The sequence below is a fragment of the Salvia splendens genome, chromosome 7, assembly GCF_004379255.2.
Source record: "Salvia splendens isolate huo1 chromosome 7, SspV2, whole genome shotgun sequence".
Lineage (NCBI taxonomy): Eukaryota > Viridiplantae > Streptophyta > Magnoliopsida > Lamiales > Lamiaceae > Salvia > Salvia splendens.
The window spans coordinates 36,811,819-36,829,153 of NC_056038.1; the positions used below are offsets into that span (position 1 = coordinate 36,811,819).

The following is a 17,335-nucleotide window of genomic DNA, read 5'->3' on the forward strand; positions in this document are numbered from 1 at the left end:
ATGCCCTTCTCAAATATATAAAATTTTATTATATTTTTGCCCATTTTCCAATAAAAATCCTAGCCCCGACTCATGTGAGTAAGCTTAACAATATCACCTCAGATCCCAACATCAATATTAATTAGAAAAGTCAATACGCTCTTTCATTTGTAACACTAATTTTTTATTATTAAATTATTACCCTCTGGTGCGTCTGCCTCTTCTTGCGCGGAAGCGAATATACATACAGTTTATATATATATATATACACACAATGCTCGGCCAACCTTCGGCCTCTTTCTCTGTCACATAAATATGGGTACGGGTAACAGTTTACTGTGCACGCAACAGTGACTGTTTTCATCGCCGGCTTCAAAACCCTAATTATCGCCAGGAGGTGGCAGCGGTGGCGGTGGCGTTTACATCGCCGCTCATGCGATTTGCAGCTAGGGTTTTCATTCCGCACCTACTAATTTCGTAATTATGGAGAGATCTGGAGGGAGAGATCTCAACGCCTTCGCCGACCGTACCAGCAGCTCAATTTCTGGTTCGCGACTATTATTATCTATTTGATTTTGTAATGTTTCAATTTCTATCTTAGTTTTGGACCCCGAACTAGTATTGTGTGTTGTGAATTGATTTTGTGACATCCTTTTTGTGTATTGCTTGATGCAGATGCGGCGCTGTTTGATGCTTCCCAATACACTTTTTTTGGGAAAGGTGAGGTGGATGAAGTGGAATTGGGGGGATTTGAAGATGAATATGGCTCTGCGCCTGGAGTTGGTGGGGAAGATGATCTGAATGAGTATCATCTGTTTGACAAAGATGAGGTGAATTATAGAAACTACATTTGCCATATAGTAATAGTTTACATTGCAGAGAACTGTATGCCTGTGTTGCATATGTCTGTATAAGATTTTTTTTTATTGTGTTGTTGGCCTTTTTCTGTATTCTTGTTCTAATAATATGATACATCTTCGTTCTCAAAAAAATATCAAATCTTCAAATTTGACACTTGCATTTGGTAAAAGAAATAACATAGCATCACAGTGGGTTTTTCTAATATAAGTTGCATTCATGAATTTTCTAAGACACATTCTATGAGCGTCAAATCATTTTTTGTTTTTATCATGGGACTAATTTTATGCTTGTATATTGTACCTTCTGCTGTTAATTTATCAGTCATGACAAACTTTTTAGGCTGTTTATTGGTCAAATTCTTCTATTGATTGTCAGTATTTGTGTGCTCAAACATTAATTGTATTCTTTTGTTTTTTTTGCAGGGATCAGGATTAGGACAATTATCTGATATTGATGATCTGGCTACTACGTTTGCTAAGGTAAGTTGTACTTGACTTGGCTTTCTGATCTTGTATATAATGGTGTTATGATTCTTCATTTGCTTGTTCATGTAATGCTATATGCATTTATTCTATTATTTTCTTTTGCAGTTAAACAAAGTTGTTTCTGGACCTAGGCATCCCGGTGTTATTGGTGATCGAGGATCTGGATCTTTCTCAAGGGAAAGTACGTTCTTAGAATTTAGCTATTTTCCAAATCATGATTTTTTTTAATTACTTGTGTTTCTTCACCCCCACATGCACGATGACACGCATACCATAGTTACCAAAGGGTCTCTTGTCCTTTATTAGATATGGTTTATGATATAATTTTGCAAAGCGGCCTAATCCCTTAGGACTTCATATGTTACTCATATTAAGAGAAATAGGATTATAGTGCACTGCTGCTACTGCAACATGTTTGTGACGATGAAGTAAATTTGGTGATAACAAGTACCATTTCTTTCCATAGGCAGGAGGTTGGTTTAATATGCCACAGGCCCATAGTGTTCTTCTCTGTTGGGATTTTAGTACCATTACGGTTTCTTCAAAGGCTAGGGATAAAAATGCCAATTTACACAGTTCAATTAAAAATTCAAACACAATGCACAATTTGAAGACTACTTAATTAGTTAATTATTGACTAACCACTTTGAACTCATATGCAAATATGCACAGTAGTTTCCATGCTGTATAAGAAGCTCCAGGATATCAATTATGAATAAATTTTATTTGCCTTGGAGGCAATATCATTAGTTTTTTGCTTGTTGCCACTTTATAGAGCTTCAAACTTTGGCATGTTTGGGGTTTGGCATGGTGATTGTGGCCCATGGTAACTGAATTACTGAGGAAGAATACTTCAACCCAAATCTTAAGATTTGCATCAAAGTTCTCATTTGGTACCTTTATTTGCTATTTAGTTATCTCTGAATGATACTGGTAGTTTTGTACATATGAGGGCTAGAATAAGTTGAAATTGTATAATTGACTTATAAGTATGTACTTCCATTTTCCAGATTATATCATTTTGTATTCTTTTTGGTCTTTGTGTTTCATGAATTAGCAGATAGTTTTGTGATTCATGTTCTATTATTTCAGGCTCATCAGCTACTGAATGGGCACGAGAAGCAGATTTTCCCGATTGGGGTGACCATCACATGTCAGACTCGGAGTGCTATGAGGAAAACAAGAGGTGGTCATCACAGCCACATATCTCTTCATTATACCACCGAGAATCTACACCTTTATATAGAACGTCATCATACCCTGAGCAGCAGCAACCGCTGCAACACTGTTCTAGTGAGCCCATTTTAGTCCCAAAATCATCTTTCACTTCTTTCCCTCCACCAGGATCACAACAAGCTTCACCAAATAGTGCTCATCATTTTAGTTCGTCGTCTCTTTCTGGTGGATCCCAGTTGCAAATTTCTTCTTCGAGCAACTCCTCATTAGCTAACTCTGCTCTTCTTTTGTCTGGCATGCCACATGGATACCATTATAACCCAAACATGTCACGTTTATCCTCACCTAATATCTCACGTCACAACCAACTTCAAAATCAATGGAGTAGTCATGCTGGTGTTCTTCATGGGGATCAATCTATTCTCTTAAACAGTATAATGCAGCATCAGTATCAAAATGGGTTATTACCATCACATCTGCTGTCCCCACAGCAGCTGAGAGGACAGCTTTCATTCCAACCATCATTAGCCCATTTTTCAGCATTACAGTCTCAAATGTATAGCACTTACCCATCTCCTTCACAGCTAAACAAGTATGGATTAACATACAAGAAAGAAGCCAAACCTAAATCTGGAAAGAGCAGACATTCAGTCAGATTTTCCCATCAAGGGTCTGATGCCAGCAGCCATAAGAATGAGACTAATTTTCCACAAATTAGATCTAAGTACATGACTCCCGAGGATATTGAAAGCATTCTTAAGATGCAGCTTGCTGCTACGCATGGCAGTGATCCATATGTAGATGATTATTACCATCAAGCGAGACTTGCTAAGAAATCTGCTGAAACAAAGTCAAGGTTTCGTTTTTGCCCATCTCACCAGAAGGAACAATCTTCCCGTTCCCGTAACAGTTCTGAACTACAGCCACATCTCCATGTTGATGCTCATGGAAGGGTTTGTTTCTCTTCAATTCGCAGGCCACATCCTCTTCTTGAAGTTGACCCTCCTCCCTCTGCTTGTGGGGATAGTAATGCTGAACTGAAATCATCTGAGAAGCCTTTGGAAGAGGAACCAATGCTTGCTGCTAGGGTAACTATTGAAGATGGCTTGAGTCTCCTTCTTGAGGTCGATGACATTGATCGGCTGTTACAGTTCACTCAACCCCAAGATGGTGGGAGCCAGCTTAGGCGGAAACGCCATGTTCTATTAGAAGGATTAGCTGCGTCTCTTCAGCTAGTTGATCCCCTGGGAGAAAGTGGAAATGCTGTTGGGCTCTCTCCCAAGGATGATATAGTGTTTCTACGTATAGTTTCCATGTCCAAAGGCCGGAAACTTATTTCAAAGTTTCTTCAGCTTCTCATACCTGGTAGTGAGCTTGCTCGAATAGTTTGCATGGCCATTTTCCGTCATTTAAGATTTTTGTTCGGTGGTCTGCCCTCTGATGAAGAAGCAACTATAAGCATTAACGATCTGGCCAAAAGAGTCTCTCTATGTGTTAGTGGAATGGATCTTAATTCACTCAGTGCTTGTCTCGCAGCAGTTGTTTGTTCCTCCGAACAGCCGCCTCTTCGTCCAGTAGGCAGCTCTGCGGGAGATGGTGCATCAGTCATTTTGAAGTCTGTTTTAGAAAGAGGCACAAACTTGTTAAGAGATCCTCAGTTTGGTGGAAACTACAGCATCCCTAATCCTGCCCTTTGGCAGGCTTCCTTCGATGCCTTCTTTGGTCTCCTGACAAAATACTGTGTGAGCAAGTATGACAGTATAGTGCACTCGTTATTTGTTCAGAGTGCACCCAACACAGACGTAATTGGTCCTGAGGCTGCAAAGGCTGTAAGTAGAGAGATGCCTGTGGAACTTCTACGTGCTAGTCTGCCTCATACTGATGAGAGTCAGAAGAAATTGTTACTGAATTTCGCTCAGAGGTCTATGCCTGTTACTGGATTCAATGCTCCTGGTGGAAACAGTGGACAGATAAATCCTGAATCTGTCCGAGGCTGAAATGGAAAATATCTAGAAGCTCTGAATTGTGAAAAAACAGTGGTCTGGAGGCCACTCTCTTGGTTGGTTCTTCTTTTGAGTTCTGTTCAAAGTCTTGTTGCGGCAGATATTGAGACAGAGCATGTGTATACGGCGGGCAGATTTTAACGCCTTAAGATTCTACATCTTAGTCTCTTCTACTGCCAAAGATCCCCTCTAACCCGACACTCCACTCTGGCGGTGTCTCATCCCTTTTAGGTCCGTGAAAGGGTTTCTTTTCTGCTTCATTTTTATTGTTAAATACTTTCTTACCCCTTTTACATGACTGTGAGTTCTATGTCGAAAGCTCTTGTATGCTTTTAAATCAAAAGAGCTTTTTGTTTTGACGCATTTTCTGTAACTCTGGTGTGAAACCTGGACTCTTGAGGGTGAAATGTACAGCTAAGGTATGTCATTGACGATGGTGGTGTTTTCTCTCTTGTCCGTTTTGCCTCCTCCGTAGAAATTAGGAGAGCTGGTGTCATCCACTGTTGGGATAGGGGCAGTAATGCAGCTTGGGAGATGGTTGTTTTAGAGGAAGCTTGTAATAGCATCAAACATTCTTGTAAGTTGGATTTTCTGGGGTTCTACTAGCCCATTTTTACAGGCTTTGTAGATCTCTTTTATGGTTCTCTCTCATTAATTTTAGTTTCTCTGATTTGCCATATTTTGCCTTTTGGGGGTAATGGTATATTGTTGAACAAATGTACTTTTGTTTGGCTGAAGATGTTTAGCAGGTTTGGTTGAAATATGGATTGGGAATTTGCCTAAGATTTGGAATTTGGGGGTTTAGATAAATATGGAAGGACTATGTGAGTATCTATGAATGTAAAAGCCACAAAAAGCTAGTATAATCTGTAGGTTGAAAAGGAGATAGACAATTGAATTTGAGCTTTATATTTAATGTCATGATTGTAATTAGGCAGCATAGAAACTTGAGTGAAAAAACAACGAAATCAATGTCTAGTGAATAATAAAAATGTCAATAACAAAATCAACTTATAGAAAGAAATGAATTGCAATAGGCAATAGCTCGAAGTGTATACAGAAAAACAAGCAACGAAAATCAAGAAAGGAAAAGCTTACAATGACACTCCAATACCAAGATGAGAGGAAATTTAACATTTAAAACTTTGGTAGACGTCCACATTTTATTGCGACTATAAAAATGAGATGTTAGGTATCTATCATAATTCATAACAATATCGGAAGGCTAAAGTATTTCTTTACACGATATATAGAAAAGCCTAGATACTTTTATAATAAAATTCAATTATAGCTAAAACAATTAAATTTATAATTAAAATTTAATTATATTTTCAAGGAATCCCAACCTAAACCAATTAATTACATATTTAAAATAAAATCAAGATATATTGGTAGGTAACCCCAGAAACCGACAATATCCAATAATGGAAATATTTTAAATAATATATTAGGTGAATTGTCAAGTTGACTTCAAAAACAAATTTTGCTATACTGTCTTCATTAGTTTTGTTTTATTGCTTCCATTGTTCTTAATGACGAGAAATTAAATTACAAGAGTATATTTAAAGTAATTACTTTGCTTAAAATGGAGCTGTTAAAAAAGGATAGTTATTAATTAGTGATTTCACATGCGAAAGGCTTTTTCTTCATTCTCATCTGCGTTGACTGACAGCATTACAATAAGATAGCCAATCAATATGTTTGACTTTTTCAGTTAATCAACAATAATACCAGCAAATTAAAAGATTACAACAATCAATTAAAAGATAGGAGTATAATTGATTTTTAAATAACGTGATAAGAAGTTGGCTAGGGCTGCACGTTTCAACGTTAATGTCCCATTCAAGAAATTTCATACCATAATTAATTTATTTTATACTATTTCAAACAATTGTTATTATGACCAATGTAAATTCTAGATTATTGATAAATAATAGTAATATTATTTTTTAATCATGATTAATTTTCAAGAACTAGTATTCTGTTCCTAATTTCCTATATATATGGCCAATTGAATACTACTATAATGCAACATTTATTGCGATTTACTATCTCTTGACTAATTAAATTGGTTAATACTTACTTAATAAGTTATAAATCCTCAGCATCAGTTATTTCTGCACCGGTAAAATTTGTAATCTTTTAGCATTTGATAATATAAATTTGTAACCTTATAATTAGTACAAACATATGTAACTGTTTTTGCTTCTAATTAACAAAAATGACAATATAAACCTCTAAAGATTAGGTAATAAATTATTCTATTCATTTTTTGCTTGAAAATTATTGACATCCCTTCAACAAATCAAAAGCCAGATTACCAGCAATATTTTCTCCAAAAGGAAATTAAAAAAACAAAAAAAAGAAAAGTCTTGAACTTTGAATAACTACATGAAATTAGACTAAGTCTCTTTCTCTCACACAAAAACATTAAACACACACTGAGATGCATGGATGTCTCATTGGTTTCATGGCAAAATTTGCGTGCTAAGCATAATTGCAAACTCCTCATTTCAAGGCTTTGTTCATCTTTTGTTATACTCATCAACATGGTCCACTTTTCTTCCATCACACAATATAATGCTCATCAGATTCTCTTAATCACTCCAGATTCATGATTCATTCACTCCCAATTACCTACTTATAACCATTTTTATATGTATAAATCCATCTAGAGAGAGAGAGAGAGAGAAAGAATTATAGAAGCCATTTGACATTTGAGCTTTGATTATTAATTGGTCTCTGTCTCTTGGTCTTTAAAAAGGTACTAATCAGCATTTATTCTTTTTATTTTCTTCTTCTTAAAAGTTTGTTCTTTTCATTGATCTCATGCAAATATTCATCAAAATCAGATAATTGGATTTTGGTATTCTCTCTCTCTCTCTCTCTATCTTTATTGATTGCATTGTCATTGGTGTGGAATTCTTGGAAATGAAACAAAAAGTGTGAAAAAGATTCGATTTTTAATTTTTTCGTGTTCAAGAACTGCTCGTTTCGAGTCATGTAGTGTCTGCATTCAACAAGAATTTTCGTAGCTGATATTTTCTTTTGTTGTTAACGTCATCTAAATGGCGTTTTCTTGTTCAAGAACTGCTCATTTCGACTCATGTAGTCCTCTGCATTCTGCGTGGTTTTGAGATGAAAACGAGATGAAGCAAAGTGCTGAAGCATGAATTTTAATAGCTGAAGAAGTGTTAGTTTCAAGCATATGATTGCACAAATTGGATGTTTTCTTTTGTCGTTAACATCATCCAAATGGCGTTTGCTTGTTCAAGAACTGCTCGTTTCGATTCTTGTAGTCGTCTACATTCTGCGTGACTCTGAGCTGAGAACAAGATGTGTAGCCAAGAGCAGAAGCAATGTGTTTTCAATGGTGTTTTCTATTAAAGATCATTACAGAATCACATCTTTTTCCTTTGTTTCAATGAAATTTTAAAGTGGAATTCAATGGTGTTTTCTTGTTCAGAACATCTTGTCTCCACTCTGCACTGTGTTGTGGTTTTGAGACGAAAAACGTGCTGAAAATATGCGTTAAACCAACTCCATCTCGTCTCTGATGACACATTAAGCCTTCTGTTCTGCTCCATCCTATGATGCTTTCATGTAATCTCAAATATCACACTGCAGGTATGGATTTCATGGAAACGAAACGACGAACCAACTTAACTAGGCAGCTTCTCGTGGTGGCCGGAGTCACTGCACTTCTCATTCTCATCATCAATTGGTCTAATAGCACTTCAACCTCTCTCAAGGTATACCTTTTTTTCCCTCTCTCTTAAGCATCAGATACTAGAGTTTTTTGCTGATTCGATCTAACATTTTCGCGCGCGTCTCAGTTCTCTCAGCACGAGCCTGGAGTCACTCACGTGCTAGTGACCGGAGGGGCAGGCTACATAGGCTCCCATGCAGCTCTTCGCCTCCTAAAAGACTCATACCGCGTGACTATAGTGGTATCTCTCAAATCATTCTCATAGTTAGACTTATGCATATATGCAGACGTATGGCTTAGCGCGTTTTTTTGTAGGATAATCTCTCCCGTGGCAACCTTGGCTCCGTTAAGGTCCTCCAGTCGCTCTACCCTGAGCCCGGGCGTCTCCAGTTCATCTATGCCGATTTAGGAGATGCATCTGTGGTATATATATATACTCTTTACTCACTTGGCATAATTTGGCCTAATTCAGCTTAGTTTAGTGAAAAAAGTGGTTAGTAATTTTTTGTGTTGTTGAATTAGGTGGACAAAATATTCAAACAAAATGCATTTGATGCTGTGATGCATTTTGCTGCTGTGGCCTATGTTGGCGAAAGCACGGCCGAGCCTCTGAGGTGAGACGTCGTCGTTTTACACCACGTTGCAGCAAGAGCGTGCTCCTAACCCTCGATATGATGCAGGTACTATCACAACATCACCTCGAACACCCTCGTGGTGGTGAAGGCTATGGCGGCCCACGGAGTCAAGACTTTGATCTATTCGAGCACTTGCGCAACATATGGCGAGCCAGAGAAGATGCCTATTACGGAGGTTACTCCGCAGGTTGGTTTGGCATTGTCTCGATGGACTTCCTCGGGTTGAAACGAGACGTTTTAGAGTGGTTTATGGACGTGTTTAGGTACCTATAAATCCGTATGGGAAGGCCAAGAAGATGGCGGAGGACATGATTTTGGACTACTCGAAGACCTCGGACATGGCTGTGATGATCTTGAGGTACTTCAACGTGATCGGGTCCGACCCCTCTGGGAGGCTCGGGGAGGCGCCTCGCCCCGAGCTGCGCGAGCAAGGGAGGATCTCGGGCGCTTGCTTTGATGCGGCTCGAGGCATAATCCCCGGCCTAAAGGTGTGTTTTTCAACTTAAAGAGTATACAAATAATCATAAGATGACCAAATAGCACTACTCTGGTGTGCAGATAAGAGGAAGTGACTACAACACCGCGGATGGAACTTGTGTGAGGGACTACATAGATGTGAGTGACCTAATAGACGCACACGTCAAGGCTCTGGCACATGCCAACCCCAAGAAAGTCGGAATCTACAACGTTGGCACGGGAAAAGGTGAGTTGCTCGGCTCGGAAAGCCTAGAATTAAAAATTCAAAGTGTCTTATTATTACTCGAGCCTTTCCCGATATTTCGAAATGCAGGTAGCTCGGTGAACGAGTTTGTGGCAGCCTGCAAGAGAGCGACGGGCGTGAACATCAAGGTGGACTACCTTAGCCGGAGGCCCGGGGACTATGCAGAAGTGTACACCGATCCTTCGAAGATTTGGAACGAGCTGGGATGGAAGGCCAAGTATACGAATCTTGAAGACAGTTTGTCGACTGCTTGGAGATGGCACAAGGCACACACCAATGGCTACAACACTTTAACTTAATTGCTTATCCTTATTGGATCTGAGTCTCATTTTTTGTGAAGACAGAAAGAGAATGCATGCATGATCCATTGTGTGTTTCTCTCTACTCTACCAACATGGTATCACCACAGGCCAACAAGATTCTTTTTTTTGTGTATAATATCAAAAGGGAGACCATGCAGCATAAAATTATCAACTATTAGTAACATTGTATTATCATACTAATAGTGAATTAAAATGTGTTGTATTTATACATGAGGTCTTTTGGTGTAGTTTCGTTCATATACGAAATGAGGTCTTTTGGTGTAGTTCGAAATGATGTTAGTGAATTAAAATGTGTTGTATTTATACATGACTTTACATAACTAGATATTTTAAAAATAAATAAATGAATTACAGTTGGAAAGAAAAATATTTTTCCGAAAATAAAGAAAAATAGCATTTCTTACCCAACCACGTACTTCAAACAAGAACCATACACGCCAACCACAGTCCACAGGATCACTTCCATTGGACTTCAATTAATCAATTCTGCTCAACAAAAACTGTAATTCTTAGCGCAATTCATAGGAAAAATTGATGGCTTTGCATTTGAGCAACGCTTGCTTCTCTGCGATAAGCAGGGGAAGTAAAGTTGGTACAGTGAGAGCTGTGGCTTCTGAGCAAGGGAGAGTGGCGGTGAAGACAGCTGAGGTGGAAAAATTGAGTCTTGGAGGTTCCCAACAGCAAGTGACCCGGATTGGAATCGGAGCTTGGTCGTGGGGCGACACCAGCTATTGGAATAATTTTGAATGGGATGGTGAATTTTCATGCCTTGCTTGTTCTTCTTCCCAGATTTTGTGGTTCTTGAGTTTGTCTGTGTGTGTTTGATGCTTTGTGTTGATTTAGTTGTGATTGTAATATTTGTTGTTGTGAACTGTCATTATTGTTGTGTGTGTGTGTGTGTTGAAGAGTGTGGTGATTTGAGCTTCGTTATGGTTGTGATTTTGCTGTTTATGATGAAAATGGAACATAATTTGGCATCTGTGAAAGATGAACTGGCATGGACATGGAGTGTGATGAAATTCTTTTTTTTGTGTGTGTAACATTTTTTGATGTTAGCCCTCATTTTACCCCTAATTCTTATACGGAATCGAAAAGGCAGAGCTTTGTGGTGATGGATTGGACAAAATGGGAAGTTCTGCATCAGTTCACCATTGAATTCTGAAATGAGAAACTCATTTGGGAAAATGATTCATTGTCAAATAGGACACTTATTCGGGGATGGAGTGAGCATCGGTTCTAGATATGAAATCGATTATAGATGTTAATGCAACTACAGATCATGGCTGAGAAGAATAATCTCAAACTTTTCTTGTAGCTTTTCTCAAGTTCTTGTTTTTGTCATTGTTTGAAGCATTCCATCATGATTGTATTGAGCTATGAAGTATTTTCAATGTTAGTTTCCCCTCACAGAGTTTGTGAGCGCGTGTGCGTGTTCTTGTCTGAAAGTGAAGCCATATGGACTGAATCCTACATACATTGCTTTCATTTCTTGAAAATTGGCGCTCCTTGATATCCAAACACCATTATGAGTGTAGGAGTTGTGAAAAATGATGTATAATGTTGCCCTTATGATTTGATTACAGATAGGAAAATGAAGTCTGCCAAGGCTGCTTTTGATACGAGTGTTGATTCTGGTCTAACCTTTTTCGACACTGCAGAGGTTTATGGCGCTCGGGTGGGAAATGGTTTGGTTTTTCAACTATTGCTTAAACTCATTTCATTACCTATCCATAATTTACTTAGAAAAATTGTTATGTTTTGCTGTTGCAGATGTCATTTGGTGCTATCAGCTCTGAAACACTTCTCGGAAGGTAATGAATATATCGGAGTCGTGACTGACAAAAAAAACAAGTTATTGGTTATTCTTTTCTTGATGATTGAGGTGTTTTATGTTGCTAAGGTTCATCAAAGAAAGGAAACAAAGGGATCCAGAGGTCGAAATTGCTGTTGCTACTAAATTTGCAGCTCTACCGTGGAGGCTTGGACGCGAGAGCGTTGTTTCTGCTCTGAAGGAGTCTCTGTCTCGTCTCCAGCTGCCGTGTGTGGAGCTCTACCAGCTACATTGGTATAGGCTGCAGATTTCATCAGTTTTTTGTCGTGCAATTTTTCCTGCATAACTGATTTATTTCCTCGTGCACGTTTCAGGCCGGGGATCTGGGGAAACGAAGGTTGCTGATGTAGCGGTAAATTTTGTGATTGATCTTCGAATTTTGTCTATTGTTCGTTGTGTTTTCGTGAAGAAAAGTGACACGAAGGAGTTTTTGGTTGCAGAGAAGCGCCTTCGTGCTGCACACGAGCAACTCAAGAAGAGAGGTATACCTCTTGCTTCAAACCAAGTGAATTACAGCCTCATATATCGACTCCCAGAGGAAAACGGTGTGAAATCCACGTGTGATGAGCTCGGGATCACATTGATCGCGTATTCACCAATCGCTCAAGGTGCCATCTACATTAAACATCAACGATTCATGTGTGTGTTTTTGAAGAAAGTGTTTTTGTTTTGGAGAAAAAAGGCCTAAATTTGGTTGTTTTTCTTGAATGTTATTAGGTGCTCTTACAGGGAAATATACACCGAGCAACACGCCATCTGGTCCTAGAGGCCGGATTTACACCTCCGAGTTCATGTCAAAAGTGAGTCCTCGTAGGGTTTAAGGTTTAGTGTTTAGGCTCCAATTCTCTAACTTTCCGCTTCTGCTATCTGCAGCTGCAACCTCTTATTAACCAAACCGGATCAAGGAGATAGGCGAGAGCTATGAAAAAACTCCGACTCAGGTTCGTTTCTAAACTTACTGCACCTTCAAAGCGACATTGAAAAGGCTTTTAATGTTCGTTTTGTGATTGGGAATTCGACCAAAGTTCGTGATTTTTTTTAGTTGATCAAAAAGTTGGATCACAGGTAGTCTTGAACTGGTTGATAGCTCAAGAGAACGTCGTTCCAATCCCCGGAGCCAAGAACGGGGAGCAGGCTAAGGAGTTTGGTGGTGCAATCGGGTGGAGGCTCACCAATGAGGAAGTCGAGGAGCTACGGTCCATGGCCTCGGAGGTCAAACCGGTCATCGGTTTCCCGGTTGAAAAGTTGTGAGGTTTGCTTCAACTTCAGCTTAATTAGATCAAACATTTATACATATGTATCATATGTTCTACTCAACCCTTCTTAGAACTCATTTCTAGATTAAGACATTTAATAGATGATGGAAATGTATAAAATAAAATTATTAATAGTTTGATTTTAGATGTTGGAGGGAAAAAGTTACTAGACCATATGCTTTCTCAGTGACATTTTTCAAAATAAAAATTGTTACACTCTAAATTCATGATTTTTTTCTTTCACTAATATTTTTCCTTTAAGAGAGCCTGGGCGGCTGCAAAATGCAACTTGATATCTTCATAAAATGACATTTTTGTGAGAACAATAAATGACAGGACATTTAGTAGTATAAAATAAATAAATAATTGAAAAAGAAAATCTATATCAATCATATTCTATCAAGAACAAAAGTGGGGTTATGATTATCAGAATCTTTAAATTTTGGCGGATAAGATATATTCTGACACATTCAACACTGGCGGCTCCCATAATTTCTCACCATTGTAATATTTATAAAATTATTTTTTTTTGCATATATACTAAGTATGGTATAGGGTTGGGGAAAAATACTAAAATATCGAAATACTGTCCTTATCGTACTGAAAAAATATCGAAAATATCGAATTTTCTGTATACCGTAATTTTTGGTAAGGTATGATACCTTATCCAAATTTTTCGGTAAGGTAACGGTATGAATTTTCATATACCGCGGTATACCGCGACATACCGAAAATTATAAAATACCGCGGTATATACCATAAATTAAGGTATATACCATGAAATATAAATATAATTATATATAAAATACTATATTTTATATGTTTTTAAATTATAAAATGTATGGTGAAATATAAATATAGATATGAAAAAAATATATTTAATATATTTTCTAAATAATAAAATATAAATAATATTATAAAAACTCAAATATTCTATTTTTATTGATGTTGAAAGTTAGGTATACCGCATACTTACCGAAATTCGGTACGGCATACAGAAAATGAGGAACGGTATCGATATAAAAATTCCCCATACCGAAAATAAGGTATACCGAAGTTCGGTATACCGAAAATTTTGGTAAGGTAAAGGTATGATTTTTTCGCATACCGAATTTACGGTATGGTGGTTTCGGTAAGATATACCGTACCTAGTATTAATTAGCATAATTATTTTTGGTGTTAAAAGCGTTATTCAATTATTATTTAATTAATTTTGTTTTGGTTCTAATTAAGCTATTTGATACTACAAATTTAAAATTTATATCTGAATTAAATTAAGTTTAATCTAAGAAATATTAACTGCCAGAGAATCTCATTTACCAATCATTTCTATGGGTTTAGGGCATCAATAACCCCGTCCCCATTTCCGGCCCCAAGTCCCCTCCACGTCATCATTCCTCTACAGTTGCGGCCCAGGCCCCAACTGCTGTAACCCTGGAGGTTGCGGCCCGGGCCTCAACTAATAAATGACACTATTCACAACTCCAACCTATTTTGAACGTAAAATAAAATACGTTGAGCAATTATAACACGAGCAATTCATTTTTAATACAAAAATAATAAATTATAAACTAAAAAATATACAAAAAATTAGAGTAATAAAAAAAATGCAAAAAAAAATAAAAAAAATTAAAATTCTGCAATACACGTTGCCCTTCTCCATCTCCTTCTTCCTCTTCCTTCTTCTTCCCCCTCTCCCCCTTCTTCTTCTTCTTAAAAATGCAAAAAATAAAAAAAAAATTAAAATTGATGAAAAAAACGTCGCCCCTCTCCATCTCCTTCTTCTTCCTCTTCCTCCTTCTTATTCTTCTTCTTAAAAATGCAAAAAAAAAATAAAAAATTTAAAATCGATGAACAGTAGCGGCCCGTCACCGTGCAACCCCGTCCCGGGCCGGGACGCGGGACGCTCCCCAGGCCGGTCACGCGTCACCGGGACGGGCATGAGCCGTGCCGCCCTTCCGTGTAATGCATGGGACGGGCCGGGACTCGCGAGATGCGGCCCGGCCCCTTGCGTTACGCATGCTCTTATATTCAATTTTAACTTTCCATCTAATTATGGATGTCGAAGAAGATGATGAAACAACTTAGAAAGAAAAAGTCAAATAAAATTAATACTCCTATCAACTACATGTATTCATATGATATTCAATTTATGATTTAAATGCTAGATGATAGAATTAAAAGATCGAGAAAAGGAAAGTAGCCAACTTTCAACTACATGTATTCAGACCATATATCATTATAAATTCTTAATATGCCTCATTCATAATATATACAATTAACATGTGTATAATGTGACAAGAAAATTACATTACATGATCAACAAATCTGAATTTATTTCATAACGTGATATGAATTATAATCCTCCTTCGTATCAATAAAATCAGTAAAGTAGGAGATAAAAAATTATTAGAATAAATTATTAGATGTAGTTGAACAAATAAGAGAGAAGAAAATTAGGCAAACACGGAGTATCATTTTTTTATATAATTTTTTTAAATGAATTATACAAAAGAACTTTTTTGGAAGTATTTATCTGTAAATTCCTAAATTTTCACAAAATTTAGTTTTGCATATTAGCTTTAAAATTTATACATAAATTGTCAAATTATTGATTTGTTTTGATTTTGCAATAATTGTTTTTGCTCAAATATAGCTTAATATAATGCATAGTTCAACAAATGAAATTATTTAAATTAATATAATATGATATTATTTTATTACCTAATACATAACTTCATTTTTATTCAAGTCTGATAGCGTCGCGCAAGTAAATCATAAAACTATGTCGAAATTATTGGTTGCAAAATTACAACAAATCAATAATTTGATTGTGAAACCAAAATAAATTAATAATTTATAGTAATACAAATTTAAGAGTTGATATGCAAAATCAGAATTTTATGTAAAATTTAAAAATTTACATGTAAATTATCCTTTTTTTCATGGCCCCAAAAAACTTGTAATAGTATTCACTATAAGGCGGACACCTCCAATAGCCCTGCCACTTTTTTTGTCCACAACCACTTCTTATTTGTCCGCGCCCACAACAAAAAAGTGTCTGCAGCTATAGAGGACACTTTTTTAGCCACTTTTCATTTTATTTTATTTTTTGTTTATTTTAGTTCAGTTATAATTAAAATTATCGGAATGTAAATAATTAGAAAACGAGGTAATACTGAAATTTAATAAAAGTATTGGGACCAAATATTCGTTGTATTACAGAAACGGAAAAATTATACAACGAACATTTTTAAAAATACAAATAAAAACTCAGCCACCGTCTACTAGGTGGCGGAGTCGGATTTCTACGCCTCTTCTCCGCCGCCTCCCCCGCTGCCGCTCGCCACCCCCCCCCCCCCGCCGCTGCCCCAGCCCCAGACAACCCCAGCTGATCCTTGATCAGACACATGAGCGCGTAGTATATATCCGTGGTGATCGGGTCGGTCGCGGTCTCGGTCTCGTAGAAACGGCAGTTTTCTTGCAGTTGTTTCATCAACTGCATATCAATGTTCCACTGCAAGACCTCGTGGGGACCAGTGCCCACGGAGTGAGGTATAGGGGCGGGCTGCGAGATGCGCGATCCAGACGCGGCCGACGAGAGGCGGGAGGAACCTGCAGCCACTCTAGCGCCTCGGATAAAGGCATGTTGGCCCGGAGGGCGTGGGCGCCTAAAGTGTGTAGCGGCGGGCTCTTCCGTTTGGGCGTCGTTGAGGTCGAATGATTGCGATCCGCTACCGCTGCTGTAGTCCCAGGCTATGTTGTGTCTAGTTCGCTTTGCCCCAGGACCTGTCCCCTCTCCTCCGCACAGATGGCCTTGAATTTCGGGCAGTTCTCGAGAACGAGATACTCCTCCCAGGAGTTGAACTTCGGCCAGCCTTTCGTGTTGAATTGGGACATAGACAGCACCTTCACGTCGGCTTCGCTCCGGCCACTCTCAGCAGTGAGCAGGTTGTTCTCGTATATGCTTGCAGAATCCTAGACTACTTTTTGCGGAGCTGTTCCGCGTCACGCGGTTTGGCGCCTCTCGGCTTGAACTCGTTGTATGCCAACAGCTCAGCTCGGTTTGATCGGTGCCCACTATGGGGTCCGATGTGACGGCATCCCATGCTCTCGCTACAGCAATGGACTCCCCCTTGGTGTAGTGCGTGGACCGTTTACCGCCAACCCCCGTTGCCTCGCTGCCCTCGCCACCGCCATTGCCCTCACCGCCGCCTCCCCTGCTGCCGCCGCTGCTTCCACCTACCCCACCAAACCCGCCGACTCCCGTCGGAACGGGCGTATCCACACGGGCTGGCGGAGTATCCGGTAATCCCGGACTCAAACAACCAATCATATGCTCTAGTGCGAATCTAT

General features: G+C 38.4%; 2 protein-coding genes and 1 pseudogene across 4 annotated transcripts; all 3 read left to right on the forward strand.

The window, feature by feature from the left end:
- Positions 1-195: 195 nt before the first annotated feature.
- On the forward strand, positions 196-5,181 carry LOC121742017 (protein PAT1 homolog 1-like). Its single transcript, XM_042135027.1, has 5 exons — positions 196-526; positions 655-809; positions 1,263-1,319; positions 1,431-1,506; positions 2,418-5,181. The coding sequence occupies exons 1-5, from the start codon at positions 463-465 to the stop codon at positions 4,496-4,498; spliced, it is 2,433 nt and encodes an 810-aa protein (XP_041990961.1). The 5' UTR covers positions 196-462; the 3' UTR covers positions 4,499-5,181.
- Positions 5,182-6,945: 1,764 nt separating this feature from the next.
- On the forward strand, positions 6,946-10,125 carry LOC121811294 (UDP-arabinose 4-epimerase 1-like). 3 transcript variants are annotated; one of them, XM_042212124.1, is made up of 9 exons: positions 6,946-7,370; positions 8,132-8,256; positions 8,341-8,454; positions 8,529-8,636; positions 8,736-8,827; positions 8,894-9,035; positions 9,112-9,336; positions 9,407-9,551; positions 9,639-10,125. In XM_042212124.1, the coding sequence occupies exons 2-9, from the start codon at positions 8,134-8,136 to the stop codon at positions 9,866-9,868; spliced, it is 1,179 nt and encodes a 392-aa protein (XP_042068058.1). In that variant the 5' UTR covers positions 6,946-7,370; positions 8,132-8,133; the 3' UTR covers positions 9,869-10,125. The 3 variants fall into 3 exon arrangements, with proteins under 3 accessions (XP_042068058.1, XP_042068057.1, XP_042068056.1); XM_042212123.1 differs by having other exon boundaries at positions 6,946-7,268; XM_042212122.1 differs by lacking the exon at positions 6,946-7,370 and having other exon boundaries at positions 7,385-8,256.
- Positions 10,126-10,313: 188 nt separating this feature from the next.
- Positions 10,314-13,202, forward strand: LOC121810953 (annotated as a pseudogene).
- The last annotated feature ends 4,133 nt before the right edge of the window (positions 13,203-17,335 follow it).